A 16,659-nucleotide genomic window follows, 5' to 3' on the forward strand; every position below is an offset into this window, starting at 1 on the left:
TCAAGCTAAATGTCATCAATGATCAGTAAGTTGCAGCTAACTGTTAAAGATGAAAATGATTTTTCACCCCAAAAAGGTAACTAAAACCAACCTAAAGAATTTTGATGACTTATTCTGCGGATAAAACTTGAGTATAACGGTAATCTCTATTTTGGAAAACAAGTGCTCACACCTGCCTCATGCATGTATGTAAGCATAAAAGAAAAATATAGAAACAGACCAAACCTTTAAAATCTTTCCAAAATTCATATACAAGTACAGATGTTTAAAAGTAATGAAACTGTACATAGACTTCTATAATTAAAAAGCTCATATATGAATAACCAGAAGCACATGCCTAAAAATAAATCTTAAATAACAGCAGAAATATGTAACTTCCAACTAAATACTCCACTAAAGAAACTAATTTCTGTAAATGATCAGATCAGGCACGGGCAATCTCGACTTCCAATACGATAACGATCAAATTCGGAGTCACATAAGATGATTGAGTTCTATCGAATGCATGATATACCACGGCATATTACTAACCAGATGACAAATAATATTATACAAACAGCTGCATCGATAGCTAGAACAATGCGTACTTGGCGCCACCATTTCTTACGAACGTTTTGAGGGCCTGATCTCGTCCTCATTGAACCCATATCCTTTTGCAAAGAAGAAGATGTAGCAGCACCACCTTGGCTAATACCGTCTAAATTTCCTGAATCAGGCCTTGATCCTCTATCTGTAGATTTTTTATGCTCCTCTAACTCAACATCTCTCATTGCAATCACATGATCCTTTACTTTCTTCTTCTCTTGCTTGCTAGATTTTCCCAATAAAGGGGCTTTGGTTGAAACAACACTTTCAATTTGTCCATTCAAATTACTTGGTGATGGAGACGGACCAATGCCAAAAGTCGAGGAAGTTTCGTCTCTCCAATTACTACCACTATGTGAAACATTCTCTAATGAAGTGATCAGATTACGAATGACAGGAACCAATTTCTCTTGAATGTAAACTGAATTCGCGTTTGGCAAAAATCCCCTTGAACCTTTTCTAGCTACCTTTCTGAATTCATCTCTGACATGTTCCAGAAACCGAAGAACTACCAAGTTACCAAGACCTTCATCTACAATTGTGAAGTAAACATATCCATCTTCCACTAAAAACCCGTAAGTCCTTTTGCCTATTGTCTCGAAATACCACCTGTGGAAAGAAGGAACCGCCTCCAAGCACAAGGCTGTGACATTCTCAACTTCTTTATCTCCACCACTATACGCATACAGGATGTGGCTACCTTTAGAAACACAACAGTAATGAACTTTATTTTGAATTGAATCCATTGAAGAGTGGTGCAACAACTATTTCCCGTATCAGCTTGCAATCAACGCCACTCAAATGCCAGAACCGCAAATCATAAAAATTAATTACTTTGATTTTGCTTCTCGGAAAAGCACCGATACCCAGTTATTACAAAAAATCAAACATACAAACCGAATTCTTCAAGTCTTGTCACAAACAAAAGCAACAAAGATTTGGCTAAAGAAGATTCCAACAAACTCCTTAAGAAAATAGGCAAAACACCAAGCAAAGTGATGGTAACTTGCCGGCGACAAAATCAAAGACCTCCAAGGTTACCAACACAACCCTTCAGCTAGGGAAATCGTTAACGAAACCCTTCAGGCTTGCCAAGGGTCCAACTTGACTATTCACATGGAAAAAAGGGCAAATCTTATTTTAGTATAGGAACAAACTGCTGGTAATAATAAGGTAAATAAAGTAATAACAAGAAGCAACAAGCAAATAAAAAACAAAACTCATCAATTAAATGCTATGTAGCACCATCACTATAGATTGAAGACATGTTCAATATCCGACATAGAGAAGACACTGGCACATGTAGTTACATTTAATCACTTTGATTTTCTCAAATTATTAGCAGTAAAGCAAATAAAGTTATACCAAGAAGCAACATGCAACTAAGAAAACAAATCTCATCAATTAAATGCTATGTAGCACCAACACTTTAGATCGAAAACATGTTCACTATCTGACACAGACAAGACATCGAGACATGTAGTTAGTTACATTCAATCACTTCGATTGTCTCAAACTATTACCAGTAAACAAAGTAATAACAAATAAGATTCATATCAAAGACATGTTCGGTGTTCGACTCTGACAAGACACCGAGACAGACATGTATTTTACAGTCAACCACTTCAATTTTCTCAAATTATTACTAGATTCTTCGTGTCGTCAGTGTTGTGTTCGGTGCCAGTTTTAGTGCTTCGTAGATTGAATTAAATGATCAAGTAAATCCATCAGATCTTCAACCAAAGAAGTAACAAAACTTCAGATCACAAAATCTATAAACTCTAACATCAATAATCCAAAAAAAAAAAAAAAAATTTAAAAAAAAAAAGAAGAGAAATTCAAATTTACTTTAACAAAATATTGAAATGAAGTCAAAGATCCAAAACATTCGGAAGTTTAAATTTTTAAGACAAACTAAAAGATATAAACACAGCCCAATCAGTTAAACTAAAATGGGATTATAAATCAAACTTAATTAGCACTATAGACTAAAATTTGTCTAAAATTAAAAGTGTTACATAGCTTAAATTTAAATTCGAAAATTAAGAGTATAATCGATCATACCTGATGCATGTGTAGTAGTTGAGGGGAGAGAGAGAGAGAGAGAGAGGAGACGAGGGCGAAGACGAAGAAAGACGAAAAAGTCTGGTTCCAGATTTTGTTTTCCACAGTCGAATAATAATGTAATAATTAAATAAATAGTGATTTTTTGAAATAAAAAATAAACAATGTTTACGCGTATATTTTCTGAGGACTGAATGACTATTTTCCCTTTAAACTAGGTAGAATAATTTACTATTTTAAATTCCCCTCAATTTTTTTATTTTTTTTTTACTATTTTAAATTATGAAATGATAAATTAATTTGTTAACCAATTTACTACATTTCATTGTGTTTTTTTTTTTTTTTTTGAAGAGGACTACATTTTATTGTGTTGGTCCTTCTATTTTTAGAGAGTACATGACCTTAGTAATTTAGAGTTTAACGTGAAACGAGACAAAATAGTAAATGTAGTATTAGACGCTGTTTTTCCTCCGTTTCAACAAAGTGAATAAAAATCACTAAAACGACCATTGCATACCATATTTTTCTCCGTTTCAACAAAGTGAACAAAAATCATAGAAACGTCCGTTGGTCATCAAATTCATTGCGTCGTTTCTTTTTCTTATCCTCTTGTATTTTCTAAAAACATGAATTTTTTTATTGGTTCAATTAAAAACATTATTTTATTTGTGGTTAATTTGTTTTTTAAAAGAAAAAATTCACTAAAAAATACGAAAAGAATTACAGATAGGAAATTTTTTGAAAATATGTTTCGACTAGGCATGACTTAGACAATGTGTTGACTGGAGTATTCTTGACGAAGACCTTTTTTTTTTTTTGACAAATGGAGTATTCTTGACGAAGACCTTGTTAACTCATAGAGGTGATTGAAAACCTTCAAATTATAAAGATTAATTTTAAATTACCTATCAAAGAAAAGGCTAATTTTAATTTTGTATTTTATATTTTTTGATTTTTTTTTTAAGCGAAAGATGAGGTAGAGGGGTCTCCTCAGCCACATCCAAAATATATATAGATAAAAAGAAAATAAAGTACAAAAAAGAGGCGGGACATAAATCAAAACCCTGAAAGAAAGCAAAAAACGATAGAAAGAGAGATCAAAGCTTCTATTGAAAACCTTTAGAAGTACTTACCTTGAGCCTAGTAGGAAAAGTCCCTTTGCTAGCTTCTGTCTGCTGCTTCTGATGCTTCTTCTTTTTCTTTGAGACAACCATTTGAAATTGTTGATTGGAGACATCAACTTCAGCCATATTATCCCATGATTGTCTAAGAAAATCCATATTTTTTTGGACTGCAGCAGGAATAGGTGGAGCAACTATAGAAAGTTGTCTCCTATCATAACCAAAATCATGCTCAAGATCACTAGTGGTGGAATCTTGACAGTAATCTAAATCGGTTACAACATCACACCAAGGACCGGTTATACGCAAATCAGGAAAGGGCTGATCCCTGTTATGTTTCTCAATCGTATGAGAATCATAAGCTAAAGAGTCTCCCACCTGTACAAGTTGCATAGAAAGAGTTCCAGTAACAATCTCTTTAGACATTATCATATTACTTAAAAGAGGGTCCTCATCTACAACAATTTTACTACAACCTGTTGATTGCAAAACAATAGGCTGTTGAGCATCATTAGAAGAAGAAGTCTTACCCTTCTCTATATCCTGCAACTTCTCAGAGGTTTTGTTTACAACTTTTTGTTTCTTAGCAACTTCCCTAGAAGCTTTCTGGTTGTTATGCAACCATTTAAACTGACCAATGGCGTGACCAATTGTTGCACAGTTATGACAATAAGCAGAAAGCCATTCATAAACAATATCAACGTAAAAGGAAAACCCTTCACGTTCAACCAAAATCTCATCAAAAATTCTTTAGTTTTAAAAACCGTAACAGGGAAAAAATAGTGTTCGACGTGGTGATGTGTATTAGAAAGTTTCACGTTAGATAAAACATATCAACCCGTGTCTATAAGTGGATTAATCTTCTCCTTATAAATCGGTTTGGTGAGATTGTGTTAGGACTAATCACGATTCATAAGAAGTACAACGATTTTTTTAAACAATTTAATTTACGATTATATTGATTGAGACATAAAAAACAATTTAATTTTTCCTAAGAAAAGTATTTTAATTAACTTTTCGGAACACGTAAATAGATAAAATATGATAAGATATTTTGCGTATGAAGTGGAATTTGGTTCAATTGGGGTAAGGATGGGGTAAGGATATCTTTGGAAGTGATTAATTACATTTCTTTTTACAGCAAAAATTAATTAGAAAGTGACTCTTCACTGTCACCTTTGGGAATTAAAAAACTGTGATATATACAAAATTTAAATTAAATTAAATATGTAGTTTAGTTTATGCAAAACTACAACAATGGTATCAAACCGTGTTAATAGGAAATCATAGGAATTCATGAGTTGTTTAGCACCTTTTTTTTTTTTTTTGGACAAAAGTTGTTTAGCACTTTCCTTCTGTTAGTAAAAAGAGAAATATAAGTATTTTGATAATTAATAATGATTTTGTTTTTGATTGCAACAATAGACAAAATAAAGTTTATTTTATTATGGAGTTTTTTTTCTTTTTTAAGGAATTTTGGAGTTGAAAGTAAAATGCGTTTGTTTTATTTTTGAATATCACATGTGGGTGGCTTAATCGCTTTTATGCATGAGTATCATTCAATAACTTTTATTTCTTACTTTGTATCGTATGTGTTGGATTTATAACTATTGTTAAATCTTTGATGTTATGTGTTGGATTTATAACTGTTGTTAAATCCTTCATGTTATACTCTGACACAACTTGTGCTGGGTAGACCCATTTGTTCATATTAATTTAATCAATTTTGATTTATTAAAAAGATAGTGATTTTGCTTTTCTATTAGTAAAATAGTCACAATAATTAAGTTTTTTTTTTATGCTCCATACTTCTCATAAATAACTTAATTGGTCTGACTAATATTTGATAGACTCTAATACTATTATTATGTTGAGTTGAGTAAAATTCAATTTTACAAAACCAACTTGTATAGAGACCGTCTCTACTTATAAATGTTAGACATGCTTCTCAACACTAAACTCATGTTCCCATATTATCTCATCCAATCTATGACTCTTAACGGATTATGTAACAAAGTTTTATTTTCTATTCTGAACCTACTCGACTCTAGATGCACAATTCTTCAGAGTTTTAATCAATGCACCAGATGCACAATTCACTTTGTTTGTGTGAATTGGCACAATTCTTCTATCATTTGTTATTTGTTAACATATTTGGATACAAGAATTCAGTGAAACTCACATAAAAAAAACATTAACCTTTTTCTTCTAGCTGAGACATGATTTTGCTCATAAAAAAAGCTGAAGAAACATAAACAAGCAAGCAAACCATGCTCAAGAAAAAGTGAGGTTGCGCAAGGACTACCAAATAAGCATCTTAATCACACCCCAAATTAGGTAGAGTTTGCAACATTGTTGGTTTCTCAATAGACATTATTAAATTTCATATTCCAGTTCTCCTCATGATCAAATGTGCTCAACTATTAAGGCTACCACTAGTCTAACTACAAATGGATTCATCAGAAGCTCTACATTGAGGAACCATTTCTTCTAAGCTAAATGGATAACCCCTCAAGAGTTCTATAAAACATGTTTTTCTTTGGCCTACTGGTGAGAGATAGGGATTAAAGATATAATTAAAAGAATCCATTTGCTGACAAACTTGACCAGAGAAACACAAAGTAATACAAATCTTCAAAGTATAGTCATTATAAAGAGCAACTTTTGACCCAAATAAACAACTTTATGCATAATGCTTCTTTGAATAAAAAAATATGTTGATAAGTTCTAACCAAGAGACAATATTTCTAAGCATTGAAATAGGCCAAAGTGTTTCTGCAATATAATTATGCTAATTCAAAATATTCCCACTTTGAACAGAATATTAATCAAGTTAATGGTATTTTATCATTTATGCAGACATGTATAACAACAATAATTAGCATAGTACCTTCTATTTACTTCCAGCACTTAAGACAACATTGAACAAGTTGAAAAGATAAGTTTTAGTACTGAACTCTAAGAAGTGTATGAAAAGATAAATATTAACCAATCAGATGTACCAGAAGATATTTCCAAGCTGTTATAATGCTAAAAGTGTAGTTAAATGCTTATAAACTAATAGACTACTTATGTCACTAAATAAACTCAAGTAAGTATGCAAACAGACTCTAATGCTATACACAAATTAAGACAGTAATTAAATGTTGTAAAAAAACCTTCACTAAAACATGAGGGAAGAAATAACACTGAAGGCATGAAGCAATGCCAAATATTAGACTGAGGTGAGTAGTAATTTATGTGAGAATACAAAAACATCCTCAATAGGGTAGAACTGTTTCAAACACAAGCTTTATTCCCCCCTTTGTTTAAAATCTCAGTAAACAATATAAAAATAGCGAACATACTATTCTATTTGCTATCTCGAACAAGAATTTATTATCATGCACCAGCTTCAGTAGATTGTTGTCTTAACTCTTCGTCAGCAGTATTCCTTAGAAACTGATCCCAACCACTTCCTTGACTTGTATCCAAGTAATCATGTGGAACTGCTGTTTTAAGGCCCGGCCTAACGCCACAATAATCTTCGACAATTCTAAACTCCACACTATCATCTCCTTCACTGTGAATATGCTCTAATTCTTCCCATGTAAACAACAAAGACAACGTAAAGCCACCCCAGGTGTTGAAATCCACAATCTTAACTCTCTCATCGTTTGTAATGTAAACATCAAACACATAGTTTTCTGATTCAAATTTATTTCTCACATGATTGTTGATAAATCCTTGTATCTGTAACAGGAGACCATTCTTCTTTTCAAGAAGAATGGGATAAAAAGTAGTGACCTCTCGCTGAGAGATTCCAACTAATTTCTGATTCCGCACAAAACACCGAAACTCCATCTCTGGCTTAAGGGACGGATACCATTTACGCAGAGCAAGGAAGAAATTATGAGGTCTAGATGAAGATTTATCATCGCAGGAATCATAAGCATGACACAAGTCGTGGACTAATGAGTCGGATGATCGGAACAGAAGTGCAATCTCACTGAAAGTAGTGCAGCGAAGAGAGCCAGAAGTACTTATCCAAGCTGAATCTTTTGGGGAGCTCCAATTCAATTTGGGAAAGACTGCACCACCAAGTGACTCAACGGATTCCTTAACTTGCAACTCGAGTTCTGGAAAAGAAGGGGGTGGAGAAGATTCTTCTGCTTCATCTTCAGATCCCTCTGACACCTGAAAGTCTTCTTCATCAATAGGATTATGAATTCTATTCGGCAATGCATCTTCGTTTAAAACAGAAACAGGCAATAGGAAGGGTCCCAAGTCGTCAAGAAGGTACTGAATGAAAGATTCAGGAAGTTGATGAATTAAGGTCTTGATGGATACAGATTTGAAAATTGGGTACCATTCCTGAATCTGGCAACGATTCACCTCTTCCTCTTTTATATTCTGCATTCTCTTAAATCAAACCGGTTGAACAATTTGTCTTCAACTACCTGGTATGCAATAGCGATTGGTACATGATTAGTAATTAAATATTGAAATGTAGTCAATTATTAGCTGTCAATATAGGGTGGACAACTTGACTAGAAATATCAAATAGATCAAGTACCGATTACAAAATTGCAATGAGAAATAGCCATTGGTACATGACCAGTGATTAATCGACGTAGTTAATTATATTAGCTATCATTTCAGGTCAGCTCATATGTTAGCAAATAAAATGAACTCACAAAACCAATCTCACAGTTCATTGCATTACACACCAAGGCTAAGAAATTGTAAATAAGATTAGAGAAAAAGAGTTTCATCTTTGCTTCAATAAAGATAGGCAACTAGATGCAACATATAGAGCAAGTACCTATTTAATTTTTATCATTACTCTTTAATTTTAAATTAAAAGGACCCTAAATAATCCAAAATTTCGCAGTGAGGTAAACAAAACCTAAGTAAGAATTATTTCGACTAGAGCTCGAACTTAGATACGACCAACCTTAGCTGAAATTCATTAACCACATACCTAACAGATCAAGTACCAACTTTAAAAATTGCAATGAAAATGAAATTAAAAGTAGTAAATGAAGTACTTCACTCTCATTTTTGTTTGAGTCGATTAAAAGCATATAACAAAACAAGTCACCTTACATACAAAGTTGCTCAAAGTAGGGTCAACCTTTCAATGACAATACAAGTTTAACTATGCAAGATGATATCAACAAATATGAGATCAATGTAAAGTGTCAAAAACAAAAAAAATTATGGAGGACACATGTAGGCTATGAAGCACGGAGACTCCTTAGATTAGGCGTGTCCCGGTGTCGAACACGCATCAGTGTCTGACTCCGACACAAAACATAATTACATTGAATTATGTGGTTTTTTCAAATTTTTATCGATGTCGTGTAAGTGTCCGTGTCTGTATCAGGTTTCATAGGATGTAGGTATAACAATTATTTACTCAGATTAGTCATCATAACTAATTGGCCACAGTATAATACAGTAGGAACACTTCAATGCACTCTATTTAACAAGAAATTAACCTAATTATTTCAACCATATTCAAAATTCAAGTAAATAACTCTAAACAACGATGAAGATTAAGAATAACTTAGAAAACGATAATAAGTTGCATTTCAATGAAAACAAGTAATATATCTAATAATTATGAACAAATCTTTACCTCAACATTGATAACAAGATGTGTAGAACTCTCCTTGATGAAGAATCACGATTTGAGCAACTTTGATTTGGGAATATAGGGTTACCACAAGTGATGTATCATAACCCGGTTTTCAAATCCGAGTCTTTAATATCCGGTCCGAGCTATGGCCCATATCACAGATTTGGGTCGGGTTTTCTGACCCAGTTCACAAAATATTATGTTGCGGTTAAAAAAAAAAAATCTGGGAAAGTGAGAAATCTACAATCACCAACGAATACTAGAAAGTTTCGAAGTGAGAATGAGTGCAAGTAATTTGGTAGCAGATCAAGTGTGGAAGCAAATTGAATCTACACAAACTGGTATTAATTTGTGTAATGTGTATTTATAGCTTAAATTCCAAACTCATTTTTGCTTTAATTTCAATTTACCCTAACTTTTGTTGCACCTTTTTATTTTTATTTTTATTTCACAGTGAATGATGATCAACTTTATATGTAAGTATAATAGTATATTGCTTCCCTTTTACTTCTTTTTTGTTTTTTTGTAGCATAGATTGTTATTGTGTTTGAAATTTTATGTTTTTTTGGTTAATTTTTATTTTTTTTTACCAGATTACATTTCTTATTTGGTAAGAATTTTGAGGGAGCTACTAGAATAGTGGATCAAAGAGGTGTTAAGAAGATTTCTGGTGACCCTAGTGGAAGGTTTATTTTTCAGGTTTTTCTTTTGCACCACTCTTTCTTTGCATTTACCTTTGTTTTTGTTTATTTGTTTATTGTCTTCTTCATTCAACATATTTGGGGTCCATTTCAATTGAATAGTTTAAAACTAGGTTATATATCATATGATTTTAACTTGTACACACATTTTTTGAAATATTTGCCACAGTGTAGCACTGACTCTTTAGATTGAAGGCACGTGTCAGACACCGACATATGTGGTTACATTTATTGTATGTTTGGTTTTGTGAGACAAAAAATGATTTTGAATGGATTGATTGTATAAAATTTGATTCTGATGAAAGTGAGTTGAACAATAAATTTGAGGCGGAAAATCAATTCTACTTGAGAACATCCAAACATGTCAAAATAAATTTTTACACCTTTAGAAACAATTTTGACTCCACCAAAAGTGAAATCAAACATACACTAATCACTTTCATTTTCTCAAATTTGTGTCTGCGTTTACATGTTAGTGTCCTGTTTGTGTCTATGTTTGCTTCATTGGTTGCATCTAATTGTTGGCTAAAATATATTAATATTGTTCGTTTTGTAAATTTTCATGACAGTGTAAGGAATCATTCATTCCCTTGATTGAAACTGTGATGTGCATATTCTCCATTTTCTTAGGTTACAGGGGAATCCAGGAAAAAAGACCAATATCTGTGTTTTGCTGAAAACTTTTGTGCCTGTTATTCTTTCTTCTATGATGTTGTCAACAGAGGGGAGCAACTCTGTGTAAGACCATATACACTTCCTTGTTGTCTTTTATTTTCTTCATATTCAATTCATTATAAACATTCTTAGTATCATTCTAGTGCTGAAGTATACAATCAATGTGCATTGTGTGCGTGTGTGTGTTTTTTCAGTGCAAACATCAATTAGCTGCAAGACTTGCTGCATCATTAGGATCATACGTCGAAGTCAAGGTATCTGATGAAGAATTAGCTTTGTTGCTATCTAAAATATAGCCCTTTTATTTTTTATTAAGAAAACAAAGACTTTGCTTTGTGGAAACTAGATTAGACAAAAAGCACTTTGTTGCCAGTAAAAAGAGTGTGAATAGATTGGCTGTTGAAATAGAAAAGCTGAAGCACCTAAAGCCATCAGAATTAGATTGACTTTTTCTGTTAATTGTTGATGTGGAATCTAGTACAGTGACTTATCTTAAGTCCGTGATCTGTTATGGTTATGCCTGTATAAAATTTCAATTTCTTGATTATTAATGGTTATCTACTTTCTACACTACATTTAAGATTGAGTTTATTCAACATTGGCGGTTAAAACCTTCATAAGTTATTCCTTAAAATGCCTTAATGCATCATGTTTGTTGCATATGCAAGTGTTAGTAATTAGTAGTTATGTTAGTTTCCAGGGTTCCAGAGCTTGGACTCTGGATGTCATTTTTAAAACTTCTTCAATGTTTCTTAACTCACCGATCGAGCTACCGTGGCTCACATTAATGCATCATGTATTTTAGAAGATATGAATTTGGCCTTTATAATATTACTGTGAAGAAAGATGAACAAAGAAAAAGAATAAAGACGAATGCAAAGATGGATGAAGCTATTTCATTTTAATAAGTGATTACATAAGTTTTTTGGGTGCTATGATACACCATGTAGTGTAAAACATAGTAAAGATGTTGGATTACATTTAAGATTACTAAAAGCTATATATTTTTTGTATCAAAGACTGAAAAAGAACACTGCTCCCTTCATAGTCCACCACCATCTGTTTTTGATTTGGTAGACATCCCTTTGTTGGGTAGAGATGAGATAGTATCTACACTTTGATAGCAGATTTCTGTTTTTAACCTTGCTATCAAAGTCAAATCTAACATTAATTGTTACCAGCAAAGTACGCTAAAGGTCCAACAATCCCACCATTGATGTAAGTTGCTGGTTCTGAATGACTATAATCACCACGGTCATCCGGAAATCCATCGTTTTGGTTTGGACCTCCAACTATGGCTCCAACCAATATATTAGGGTTCTGATTCATTGAATGGAAAAACGGATTGAAACCTCCATCACATCCTATTGTCTGTGGATGAACTGATAGTGAAGGCAATGAAGATCCTCTGTGGTGAATTCTCTTGGGAAAATATGGACCATAACCTACCATATAGGACATTCTAAGTGGATTTTCACCTAATATATAGTCTACCTGAAATTTTACAACAAATTTTATTAACAAAGAGGAGAGGAGATTGTTACAACTTTTTTGTTAAAATAATATTAAGACTTGCCTGTCTTTTCGCAACAGTTCTTAAGGTATTTGGAGTGACAAAGACGCCACCACAGTTAAATGTATGCTTTGTAGCTGCCATATACTTGGAGTAGGTTGTAAGTAAGAATGTTATAGATGTCACATACTGAAGATTGCTTGCAGGTAACTTGAACATGAGTCCCCCTGCACATTAATTCAAGCAATACATGATACAACACCCTTTATAATACTCTATAAGCCCTATTGATTTGAAATTTATGTCATTTTACATTTTCATGAAATCATTTTATATTTTTGGAATCATTTAGAATACTACTATAATAGTTGATGGTACCACTTTTCAAATTATGATTACTTCTTTGAAAGTCAAAATATTGATAGTCATGTTGCTTTTACCTTGTGTATACTGTGTAGTTGAAGAGGGTGAATTGGGCAAGATCTTGCACATGAAATTATCAGCTTCTTGCCTATATTGATCAAAGTTCTTATCACCATTCAACAATGCTCTCTGCAGTAACAATAGAAAACTAATGAATCAGCAAAGTTTAGACAAACAAATTGGTTATTCACATTTTCAATGAAATCCAACTTACCCTTGAGAGAAGGACATGTGCACCAGCATATTTGTTATCCCAGCTGAAGATATCAGGTTGATCATCAGCTCCCAAAGACTTAACCAAATTGTAGTATTTAACAGCATTTGTTGCTCTAAAAAGCCATGCAGCTCCCCACAATAGTTCATCCTGAAGATAAATAATGCCTATTAGAACAGCACTAGTAGAATCACATCAATTCTCTCTAATAGTAAGAAATAGGTTGCCTCCAAAAACTGTGTCACACAGTTAGTGATTTCGACCGTATGTTTAAAATTTATTTTGTGAATGTGTGATCTGAGATGTCTGATCTTGTAAACGTAACAACCAAAATTGTCTACTACGTGTAAATGTGTGATTATGCTACATTTGAGAATCCAGACCCCTAATAGTAATAGTGATACTCACCAAAACTAGATATTTAACTATACGAACCGAGTAAGAACCCGAGCATTGGACATACTCTTAAGTTAAAACTAACTGGAAAATAAATTTTACCTTGAATCCAGAATATGAGCAATAAAATGGACAAACAGCTGAACCAAGTGAATCACTGTATGAACCTTGATACTGCAAAGCAAACTGATAAACCTTTTGTGCAGTCCTCAACAAAAGCTTAGAATAAGTTGGATCAACTTTTCTAAAAACAATAGACGCCGCAGCAAGTGCAGCAGCGGTTTCAGCGGCAACATCAGAACCGGGATTCTTTGAAGATACGAAATAAACAGTTCTAACAGTGTCCATATCTTCTGGTCTTTCCCAACATTTGTGATCAACATTTGGATCTCCAACACCAACATAGAGTCTTCCAGGTGTTGATGTTGCACATTTGAGGAGATAATCTGTCGCGTGGCGAATTGCAGCTCTTGCTTCTTTCATTTGTGGTCCCATTCTCTTTCCATATTCAATTGTGCTCCATGATAGCATTGTTGTTGTGAATGCCATTGGAAAATTGAATTTAACATTGTCTCCTGCATCATAATAGCCTCCTGTTAAATCCACCTGCAAAACAATGTTTGTGTATGTGTTAGCACTTTGTTGTTCCATTGGATAATGCAAGTGAAATTATAGAATGACGTGTTTGGATTTACTTATTTGAACTCATCTATTAGCATAATCACTTGTAAGTCTGTTTGAGAGAGCTTATGAAAACGGCTCATGACATGTCCATGAGCTGTTTTTAGCTTCTTGCCGCAAGCTCTCTAGAATAGCCTATGAAAACAACTTATAACGTATACAAAAAAAAAATTGACTTTATTTTAGTTTTTGTTATATGATGTTGTTTTGGTTAACTTTTTTTTTTTAATATGATGTAACAAAATTATTGTTTTTTTGTCTGATTTGAAGCTAGGCAAATTTCCATATTTATCACAGTTTTTTATTTAATAAAAAACCGAAACAGTGTAAGTTCAATGTATTCTTAAGCTTTTGGTGAAGGAATATGAACTCTGTAATTTTCCTAATATTGACAAAAGAAAAAGACCATAATTCTAACTTTTTTATTTGACTTTTGTCTTTATTCTGTTCTATACTATTGGAATCTTTTAGCCATGTACAGAATAGAATCGTTTCAAAAGAATAAAACATTAAATCTTCCCTTATTATAATATAAGTCACTATAGAACTATTAAAAAACATATATCAACCAAAAGTTAAAATAAGGAAATATTTGAATTTAAACCATTTAAGTGATTGAAAAAAACAAAGACTAAATAAACTAGGCATCAAAGAGTAAAGTATCTATACAAGTCAACAAAAAAGATACCCTATAATATATATAGAAACATGAATTAGAATTTTAATATCAAGTATTAACAGATTCAGCAAGGTACATGGTGAGGTACTTGGTATGTTTGGTTTGGTTGACCGTTGAAAATTTTCAAACATATTACGTTGGCTCCAAAAAAAAAACTTGCTTTTGCAATATATTTCAATGACAAACCAGATATAGCAAATATAAGATAGGGTGCTTCCTCATACAATTTTGTTTAAAGGACCAAGCTCCCATTAGACAATATTTTAAAAACTGGACCGATTATTGAAACAATAAGATCACCTCTAAAGTCGTAGTTCAACCGATTCAACCACAATTGAACTAGTTCAACTAGACAATAATATGATCGAGATCAAACAAATCGGTAAACAAGGAACCGGTCAATTCGGTCAAAATTTTAAAACATTATAACAAAGATGGAGTCTGAAGAGGATAGATGCAGGCCATTTTACCCCCCCGTAAAGACATAGAAGCTTTTTCCGGCATTAGAACAACAACCGTAGTAGAGCACAAATAATAAGCATATTAAAAGAAAATGCAAAACATTATAATTTTGGTTGGATTCAACCCCAACAAAAATAGGTTTGTATGGTGAGAACTTGCTAAGCACGACACAAACATGAACACCATATACGATAGTGACAAAAACACACGTGTCAATGTCGTTTTCATGCAGACACCACACATGTCGGTGATATATAAGTGAGGAAAACTCTCACTTATAAAAATATATTTAGTTCATATCTAATCAAATGTATGACTCTTAACAAAAAAAATAAAAGCAAAAATGGAGTATATTACATTGGCAAGGCGACCATCGGACATGCCAGAATTGGATCTCCATTTGATTTGTTGGTCAGGAGGGAGCCTTCCTGACCTCTGGCCTTGAAAAAACAATAAGGATTTAGCCAAAGCTTCTCTATAGTTTGGTTTGCATTGGACATTTTCAACAACCAGCAAGCATGTAAGAAGTAACAAGAAAACCAAGGAAGTTCTCATTATGCTCACTGGTTGTTGTCTTGTGTGACCCTTTTGCAGAATCAACACCAAAGTGCTTTTGGCTTTATGACTTCTTGGATGAAGCAAAATGAGTTATATGCTACCCTTTTTATAATACAAGCAAAGGGAAAAAGAAAAAAAAATCACTTGGCGTGGATCAAGGCTTTTCAAGGGTAACAATATTAAAAAACTTGTATAGTGTTTTAGTCTAAGTCTTTTCTTCCTTGATTAACAATTCAATTGTGATATTTTTGATAATATTAAAGTAATGTCATTGCATGGGGATTTTAAAATGGCAAGTAAGTTGTGAATCTTATTGAGACATGCACTACAAATCAAACAAAGTTTGAAACCGTTTTCCAACAAATCCTTATAGTCACCAATTTTGTTTTTGGTTTATTGTAGTTTGGTAATTAGTTATAGTTATGATGACCAAACCTTAGAGTTGAATAATTATTTTTTGGAACTTATACTGTTTGCCTTTTCTATGTTATTTTATTCCTTTTGGATAATGGAGGCAAAGAGAAGAAAATAATCTATTTATATTTGGTCAAATGGGAGTAATGACCTATTATAATGTCAGTACATGTACATCTTTCTCTAAATATAAATTACCAATTTTTTTTTTTTTTTTTTTATATAATACATCTCTAATTAACACTATTAATTTTTTCTTCAAATTTTAGCTATAATAAATTTAGTTTTCATGTCAATCCTCTCAATTTAAGTGTGATTGAAGAGGCGAGGATTTATGTTTGGACGCATTCCTATTTAAACGAAGAAAATTGAAAGATAAATAATTTCTCTATCTTAATAACTGAACATAATTTTAAAAAGACAATGTAAGTTATTGTCAAATTTAATGTAAATATAACATTTCTTAATAGATATTAGTGCTACCATCCTTAAAAAGAGAATATTAGTACCATGCGTAAAAAAAACATATTAGTATCGTGGGATACCCCTC

General features: G+C 32.7%; 4 protein-coding genes across 4 annotated transcripts; 1 reads left to right on the forward strand and 3 right to left on the reverse strand.

Moving 5' to 3' along the window:
- Positions 1 to 207: 207 nt before the first annotated feature.
- LOC11406993 (phytolongin Phyl1.1) lies at positions 208 to 2,789 on the reverse strand. The gene is made up of 2 exons (XM_003598274.4): positions 2,650 to 2,789; positions 208 to 1,693 (listed from the first exon to the last, which is right to left on the reverse strand). The coding sequence occupies exon 2, from the start codon at positions 1,329 to 1,331 to the stop codon at positions 495 to 497; it is 837 nt and encodes a 278-aa protein (XP_003598322.1). The 5' UTR covers positions 1,332 to 1,693; positions 2,650 to 2,789; the 3' UTR covers positions 208 to 494.
- A 4,120-nt stretch (positions 2,790 to 6,909) lies between these two features.
- On the reverse strand, positions 6,910 to 9,525 carry LOC11406994 (cell division cycle protein 123 homolog). The gene is made up of 2 exons (XM_003598276.4): positions 9,394 to 9,525; positions 6,910 to 8,209 (listed from the first exon to the last, which is right to left on the reverse strand). The coding sequence occupies exon 2, from the start codon at positions 8,166 to 8,168 to the stop codon at positions 7,152 to 7,154; it is 1,017 nt and encodes a 338-aa protein (XP_003598324.1). The 5' UTR covers positions 8,169 to 8,209; positions 9,394 to 9,525; the 3' UTR covers positions 6,910 to 7,151.
- A 75-nt stretch (positions 9,526 to 9,600) lies between these two features.
- LOC11408530 (zinc finger SWIM domain-containing protein 7) lies at positions 9,601 to 11,349 on the forward strand. Its single transcript, XM_024778016.2, has 5 exons — positions 9,601 to 9,734; positions 9,848 to 9,869; positions 9,987 to 10,092; positions 10,725 to 10,832; positions 10,964 to 11,349. The coding sequence occupies exons 1-5, from the start codon at positions 9,674 to 9,676 to the stop codon at positions 11,063 to 11,065; spliced, it is 399 nt and encodes a 132-aa protein (XP_024633784.1). The 5' UTR covers positions 9,601 to 9,673; the 3' UTR covers positions 11,066 to 11,349.
- A 292-nt stretch (positions 11,350 to 11,641) lies between these two features.
- LOC11420339 (endoglucanase 9) lies at positions 11,642 to 15,787 on the reverse strand. The gene is made up of 6 exons (XM_003598278.4): positions 15,495 to 15,787; positions 13,418 to 13,921; positions 12,920 to 13,069; positions 12,723 to 12,834; positions 12,346 to 12,509; positions 11,642 to 12,263 (listed from the first exon to the last, which is right to left on the reverse strand). The coding sequence occupies exons 1-6, from the start codon at positions 15,690 to 15,692 to the stop codon at positions 11,937 to 11,939; spliced, it is 1,455 nt and encodes a 484-aa protein (XP_003598326.1). The 5' UTR covers positions 15,693 to 15,787; the 3' UTR covers positions 11,642 to 11,936.
- Between the last annotated feature and the right edge of the window lie 872 nt (positions 15,788 to 16,659).

The sequence above is a fragment of the Medicago truncatula genome, chromosome 3 (assembly GCF_003473485.1).
Source record: "Medicago truncatula cultivar Jemalong A17 chromosome 3, MtrunA17r5.0-ANR, whole genome shotgun sequence".
Classification (NCBI taxonomy): domain Eukaryota; kingdom Viridiplantae; phylum Streptophyta; class Magnoliopsida; order Fabales; family Fabaceae; genus Medicago; species Medicago truncatula.